At 42.9% G+C, this 8,035-nt stretch overlaps 1 protein-coding gene across 9 annotated transcripts in view; it reads right to left on the reverse strand.

Annotated features, from left to right (window-relative positions):
• The window catches only part of Ggnbp2 (gametogenetin binding protein 2), a 38,896-nt gene extending 30,866 nt beyond the window's left edge, over positions 1-8,030 (reverse strand). For 4 of the 9 annotated variants that reach the window (XM_029483915.1, XM_021175750.2, XM_029483914.1 and 1 more), the window contains exons 1-2: positions 7,878-8,030; positions 7,135-7,330 (exon numbers count right to left, since the gene is read on the reverse strand). In XM_029483915.1, coding sequence (XP_029339775.1) covers positions 7,135-7,227 — 93 coding nt within the window. In that variant the 5' untranslated portion in view covers positions 7,228-7,330; positions 7,878-8,030. Of the gene's footprint in view, positions 1-7,134; positions 7,453-7,844 lie in introns of those variants that run through there. The other 5 variants (XM_021175751.2, XM_021175749.1, XM_029483913.1 and 2 more) reach the window with 5 other exon arrangements.
• Positions 8,031-8,035: the final 5 nt, after the last annotated feature.

Consider the following 8,035-nt stretch of genomic DNA (forward strand, 5'->3'; position numbering starts at 1 on the left):
TTGTAGACCAGGCTGGCCTCGAACTCAGAAATCCGCCTGCCTCTGCCTCCCGAGTGCTGGGATTAAAGGCGTGCGCCACCACGCCCGGCTAAGTTGTATTTTCTAAAGTGGTAGTGAACAATAATATTTAGTTAGATACGTCAATTTGAGTTAGTTCCCCGCAACTGTGGAATGTAAGACTTCTTTTGTTAAAAAGTATATTTGGTGCCTAGTGAGCTGGCTCAAGTAGCCATCAAGATGTTTGCTCTCAAGCCTGATAATTTGAGTTTGAGCCCTGGAACCCAAATGGTGAAAGGAAGAGAATAAACTTCTACAAATTGCCTTTTAACCTCTAATGTTCACTGTGGGATATCTGGCCCATTCCATACCCCAACAAAAAATTTTTTTTGAAAACTAATACATATCTTGAGCTGGGATATAGCTTGGCACTAGAATACTAACTAGCCTAGCTAGTACTAATGAATCTACTAAAGGTTCTAGGTTCAATTCCCAACTCCCCAAAAATATCTATTCATGTAACTTAGAACTAGCATTTATGTAATGTAGTATCTAGCATTCAGTAAAGGTTTGTGCTACATATGATGGAAAATGAAGTACTGAGGTATTTATTCAGTTATTAAAAACCACTACCAGAGGAATTTAGGAGGCTTCAGTGTGTGATAATGTAAATTAGTAGGTTCACTGATCTGTGACATTACAGATTTTAAAATCCATGAAGTGGAGGGAGGGCAAGTCCAGCTCCAAGGTGATCCAGTGCCTGATTCTGCTGGTAGTACACTCATGTGTACATATGCACCTACAGGCACACGAGCACATACACCCATGTGAGTAAATAGATGGTTTTTCTTTTTCAATCCATAAAGTTATATATTGACCAAAAAAAAGCTTAACTGTAAGATATAGGATGCATCACAATTCAGAGACGGGTGAAAATGTATGCCTCCAGTAATATATACACAGGACTAGAGAGATGGCTCAGCACTTAAGAGAACTAGTTCTCAGAGGATCTGGATTCTGTTCCAGCATCCATATGGCAGCTCACAACTGTCTGCAACTCCAATTTCAGGGGATCCAACACCCTCTTCTGACCTCCGAGGGGACCAGACGCACAAGTTGTGCACAGATACATGTGTACACCTGTCTTAACTAAAACAATGTAAAAAATACCAATCATACTATACAAGGACAAACTATTTCCAGATAACAAGGGCTTCAAATTCCTATAAACTCAGTAAAGAGAGAGCCATTTGAGGCAAAAACAAAAATAGTAAACTCCATTTCATTGAATATTGCCTTTAAAAGATCCTTTACAGGCTGGGGGTGTAAAGTAGATATGTGCTTGCCTAGCATGTACAGAGCTGTGGGTTCAATCCCCAACACTGCATAAATCTTCATGTGCATATAGGCACAAACCTATAATCTCAGCATTTAAAACAAGAAGATATGAAGTTCAAGGTCATCCAGAGGACTCCAGTTTCAGACTGAAAACTGCACAGACAATTTTACATGTATATAGCTTATCTTATAGAAAAAAAAAAAAAAGAGTTGCCTCAAACTCCTGATCTTCCCAAGTGCTGCAATTACAGTCATGAGCTACTGTGTGAGGTTTTCTTTTTCTAGTGTATTACAATGCACACATACTACTTATTATCAAGGAGCTGGTACTCCCTGCTTCCAATTCTTTATCACCTTGTAAAACATGCTTCCACTTCAGTAGTTTCTATTGTTTATAGTTTCTCCTTCAACATGCACATGCAAAATGCCCCAATCTTACTGCTTAAAAGCTTTCAATTTTCAAGTTTATCAATCATAGTATCTTGTTTCTACTTTATCTTCCCCCTTCCCCTCATTTTTTGTTTTTGAAGACGGGGTTTCTGTGTAGCCTTGGCTGTCCTGGAACTTATTATGCAGACCAGGCTGGCCTTGAAATCAAAAATGCACCTGACTCTGCCTCCTGAGTGCTGGTTCTAAAAGGCCACACTGCTGCCCAGCCAATCTTCTCTTTACTACCTCGAACAGGTGGTGGTAACAACATTTACTGTAGCTTCAATACTAAGTATGCTCTAAGCACTCTAATATCATCTTTACTAACACTACTAAATAAAACTGAAGTCATTCATATAATGCTATAGCTATAAATAATTTGAGAATCACTTTAATGTACAGGCAAAATATCTAATAATAAATATTGTCCATTATATTTATTATAGTCAAACTTAAAAAATTTAAAAGTAATAATCCTGATATTAGAAGCCTTGGTCCAAGCTAGACATGATAGTACATGTTCATAATCCCAGCACACGGGAGGTTGAGGCAGGAAAATCATAGGTTTGAGGCTAGCCTGGGCTACATATAAAAAACTACCTATGTGTCTACCTCATAAACATCCTCATTCCAAATTTTGGTCCTGAAATCTAAAACTAAGAATAGTTCATTTTTAATCCCAAAGGCTAGAGATGTGGCTCTTGTCTACTACAAACAAAGCATTAGGATTGACCTTCCAGTTTTCTGGGGGAAACAAAACAAAACAAAACAACAACAAATGTTCCATTAATTCACATGTTTTTCAGTATCACCTCACAGGATTTAAGAGACTAAGGAATTTAGCTGTCAAGCTGGGCTTATAGTGGGGAGTACAGCACTTGTCTAATATGAGCGGATCTTGTGTTCAGGCTCCAGAGCACAACGAAGGAAAATAATTTTAGATAGCAATCAGTGACCTGAGAGGCTGAAGAAAGGGGATCAAAAGTTCAGGCCAGAGCCAGCAAGGTCAGAAGGTTAAAGTGCTTGCTGCCAAACCTGATGACCAAAGTTCAATCCCGGGGACCCACATGTTAAAAGAAAAGGAACAACTCCCTCAAGTTGTCCTCTGACCTCTACACATATGTGAATAGGGGTGGGGTATACATGTTCATACACATAAACATGCATACAAATAAATAAATGCACTTTTTAAAAGGTTTGGGACCAGCCTAACTACCTTATTGAAACCACATCTGAAAATTTAAAGGGGAGGGAGGTGCACAGGAAAGATGGTTCAGCAGTTAAGAGCTGCTCTTTCCAGAGGACCCAGGTTTCATTCCCAGCATCCACATGGTGGCTCACAAACATCTGAACTCCAGTTCCAGGGGCTCAGTCTCCCTTTACTGGACCAAGAGCACCAGACACACACATGGTGCACAGATACACATCATGCAGGGGAAACAACCACACACATAAAAATAAAAACTTTTTTTTTTGAAGGTATGAGGACGTTCACTCAGAAGTAGATAATTTGCATAGCGTGTGGGAAAGACAAGGTTCAAACACTAGTAAAACATAGACACATATGATATGCATACAAATGAAAGAAAAAAGAACAAATACACAGGTGTCAATCCTCTTAGCAACTAGCATAACTATCAAAATCAAATCCTTCCTGAATTGGCCTCTTTATATTTTCTCTTGAACCACATACTCTGCCTTAAATAACTGCCTCATCCTTGCCTTTCAAACATTTAGGGTAACAGCTTTTTATTGTATTGTTTTCTAGTCAACTAGTGTATGTCATTTAATGTTTTAAGAGGACAGTAAGGAAAGGGAAAGGAAAAGGGACCGCTAGCACTATTTCCTCCATTCTTCCAGAGCACTTCCCTGAGTTAACCTTAGAGTCCACGTTACCTAGAGGAAGGCAGCCCTGTAAAGCACATGAGGTGTGGTTTCACAGGGGAGTCATTAGCGTTCAGCTGCATGATGGGGATGCCTGTCCAGAGCCATCCAAAAATACAAGTCATTGCGCAGCAATTACTGCTTTGTAAAGTTTATTGCATCCATTACTGACTTTCACTCTTAAGCATCTGCCCCAGTTTTACCAGACCACAAAAAAAAAAAAAGTTTCAGAACATTTCTATGAGCTCTAATCAATAAGATTAAGTTTGTACTTATCAAAATGTCACTTTAGTATTACTCTTTTATATCACTATTCACAAAACTACTTCTAACATGCACCAGGAAAATTTAACATGCATCAGGAAAGTTTAACATACAATTGGAAAGTTAAATATTAAAGAGCTTAAAGGAAACACTAAATACTAAACTTGTAGCAAATGCTAAACTCCTAATCCCCTAGGATTACCATTTCCTGCTTCTTAGGGCTCAGACACTTCAGAACTCCTATCAATTTCTAATCTACTCATTAATCTTATTGGAGCAGAGCACATCCATGCCAGATGTTCTTGTGTAGAAGTCAGAGGGCAACTTGCAGGAACCATTTCTTCCTTTCTACCATTTATACCCCAAGGAATGAATGATACCATCACACTTGGCAGCAACCACCTTTACCCACTAAGCCATTTTGTCACCCCAGTTTACAGTTCATTTGGATCGATTTGAATTAAAAGGGTTATCTTCTAGAAATGTAATAATTTAACAACATAAACCAAGAAACTTGTAAAATGTTCTTATCCTTCAGTAATTCTACTTCCAAAAGCCCAAGGGGAAAAGTAATAACTCAATGCATTATCCATATTCTTATGGTGTTATTCAAAAATGAGAAGTCAGAATCTCATGGAAGGGTGATACTATGGAATATCATACAACTTGTACAACCATTAAAAACATTAAAAGATGACAAAAAGTAGTGGTATACCTCTTTAATCCTAACATTTTAGAGGCTAAAATAGGAAGATCATTTTAGCCCAGGAATTTGAGACCCCAAAGAGAGGGTCAGAGAGATGATTTAGTGGGTAAAGGTGCTTGTTGTAAAGCCTGACAACCTGTCTTCATCCCAAAACTTACAGTGGAAAGAACCAACTCCCCATCAACAGCCCTCTATCTTCCACACATATACTATGGCACATACACCTACATGTACACACACACATATATGCACACACACAAGTATAAAATGTTTCAGTGTATCCCAACCTAGCCTATGTGCAGTGATAACTAGAATGAACTAGACTAACATTTTTCTGCAAACAAGATTGCTAAAGCCATTTACTCAAAGATCACAAGGTTCCCCTTTGGGTTCCTAGGAACAAAGATCAAACCGAGTTAACTTCAGGCAAACACTGCCATCAAATATCAATGGACCACTACACACACACACCTCTGCTTCCTCTTCCCGCCTCCCTCCCAACAGGTGCTTTGTTCTATATCCTCCCTTTAACTGGGATTGACAAATCTTGAAAGGAGCTTGTGTCCCTACATACAGCATAGCTTTATGTGAATTTTTGATAATACTCATTCATTAATAGCATTCAATGACAGTTCACAAGTTTCCAAGACAAACTAACAAAATTAATTCCTTAGTGACCAAAACTCATTCCTAAGCAAGGAAAAATGATACCTATTATTTGAAGTTGTTTAAATAAGCTTAAATTGTCTTTGTAATGAGTCTGTAATAAAAGAAAAATTCAGACACCCAATACAAGGCAAAAGCAGGTGACACTAAACCATAATGTAAGTTTATCTATGAAAAGAACTGCAAACTCACGTCATCAAGAATGTAACATACTGTTCACTTTAAAGTGCTTTGTGAAGCATTGACTAATGTGCTACATTCACATTAAAGGTGGTTATGTGAAAGAGTATAAGTTCTCTTAAAATTTGTAAATAGACAAAATTTAAAATGGCTTTGTTTTCATATTATATACTAATAAAAAAATTAACCCAAACCTCAGGATTAAGGGGGGAAAATGCACTTGTACAAAAAAGGTTGTTATCAAACTGTGTTTTTTTAAGGTTCTATGGTGAAGGGTACAGAAGGTAATAATAACAAATGAACTATGACCAAGCACTATCATACTGAGAAAGAAATCATTTAACTGGTTTCTAGCTTGTTTTTTTTTAAACTATTTTAAATACAAGCCCATTAAAATTAAAATTCAAGAAAATAAGAAACCATAACCAATACATACAAGTAATTTCTAACATAAATTCTACTTTATGTCAAATCATTAGACTATTTTTTTAAAGCATGCTTTCCATTGCAAAGTTCCATCGAAGTGAACCAGTCAATAGCTCCCCTAATTTTTTAAAAGTACTGAAGCTCTTGAGACTGGCAAAAAGGCTCAGATTGGCATCTCCACAATGACTTGCATTTTACATAAAATGTTAAAACCTTCAGTACATAACTACACTTTTTTTTTTCTTCAGGAATCTGCCTTTGAGTGGGAAAAAAAGTCAAAGGCTGGAAGACTTATCTACATCAGATCACAATGGGCGAATGTAAAATCCAGGAGCGTCAGCATCAAAATGAAGATTTCAAAACTTGTTCGGAGAAGGTTCATTTAACTGTGGTAAGCAACTGCGTTCACTTCCTGCTCAGAATCAACTCAAATTTCTGCCATTTCCTTTTAAAGGAAACAGTACTACAACACCGGGCAGAGAGAGGGTCGGCAAAGGTATACCAACACCAAGTCTTAAAACAACTATCTTCCCACGTTTGTGTTTTTCTATCCACAATGAGCAGTCAGCTCTTCATACTACTTTACACAGTCAATAATTTGGTCTTGGGCTACTTGTAAAACAAAAAAATGCCACGAAGGCCCATTTTGAAGAGTCATGGCTTAACCCAACCATTTCAAGAATTATAATGTACTAGGCAATGTGAGACGTATTAGGAAATCAAATCATTTAGGTGGAATCTTCGCTGTGCAAGAGAATGTCACTCTGCCCTTAGTAATTACGCTTATGTAGAGATAGCTACAGTGTTCAAACGGGAAACACACAGGTAACAATGCAGCTGCGACATTTTCAGCTAATTGTGCCTCCCGGAGGGTAAGTGCTTTCTGGAGAGGACAGGCCCTAAATGCCCCAGCTCCTTCAACCCTTCTCCCCGGCGCGTGCTTAGGCAAACAGCGTCTCAAAGGCAGGCCTAAAGGCTAAGGGTTCGGAGAGGGAGGAAGACCCGAGCAGGGGACCTCCAAGTGCCTTCCGGGGCGCTGGATCTGGGGCCTGCCAAGAGTACCGAGGGGCCCCGCTGCAAAGGCGAGTTCGTGGGGCCCATCGGAGAGGCGGCCTCGCCTAGGAGTTGCAACACACTCTTTCTCCAGTGCGCAGCGCTCGGCCTGGGGGAGGGGAAACAGCTGCCAGGCCGGGAAGCAGCGGGCCCAGCCCGGCCCGGCCCGCTCAGCCCGCTCGCTCGCTCACCGTCAGGGTGTCGTCTATGTAGAGGGGGATCTGCCTCCTCTCGAAGGGGAACTCCTCCTCCCCATCCCTGCACACTGCCACCAGTCGCGCCATCGTCCCCGACGCTGCCGTTGCCACCGTCACCACCTCCTCCCAGCTGCCGCCGCCGCTGCTCCTGCCGCCGCCGCCGCTGCTGCTGCCTCCTCCCAGCTCCTGCCTGCAACAGCCAAACCCCGCGAGCGTAAGCACCCGCCACCTCGCAGCACATTCGCCACGGGTGAAAGGGGGGGGGGGCGCGGAGCGAGAGAGGACGGGAGAGCCGCGCTGCGTTTCCCATCACCCGATTCCACACGCGCTCAGCCAATCAGCGCCCCGCAGCGCCGGGACCCGCCCCCTGGCGCCGCCTGCCCTCCCCCACCTACACTCCCCCCGACCGCCCGCCCGCTGGCCTCCAGTCAGGGTCCAAAGGAGAGGCGGAAAAGGACCTGCTGGCCCCGGGACATCCCCTCCCGGCTCGGGAGTCCGGGCTCCAGGAGCCCATCCCCGCCTCGGCTCCACAGCCCATGCCCGCACCCCCTGCCACTGACCCCCTTCTCCCCTGGCGGAGCGCCCCGCCCAGGGTGGCCCCCTAGGCTGCAGTTGCCCGGCGCCACCCCGCCCCTGGGAGGGGTCGACCCCGCCTCGGCTCTGCAGAGTTCGGGGTGGGGGCGAGCTCAGACCCCAGTCCTCACCCGGGTCGGAGAGAGAGAGCTCTCGGTTCTGACCTTCACTGACTTCGCGGACGCCTCCCTGACCCCCACCTCTGCTCCCCGTTACCGGCTGACGAGGCCCGCGTCAGGGCCGGCCTGGGCGGGAGCGCGGCTGCGATTGCCGTTTCCTCTCCAGGCTCAGTCAGCCGCTCGCGCCACGGGGAGTGTGGGAG

Source organism: Mus caroli, chromosome 11, assembly GCF_900094665.2.
Source record: "Mus caroli chromosome 11, CAROLI_EIJ_v1.1, whole genome shotgun sequence".
Lineage (NCBI taxonomy): Eukaryota > Metazoa > Chordata > Mammalia > Rodentia > Muridae > Mus > Mus caroli.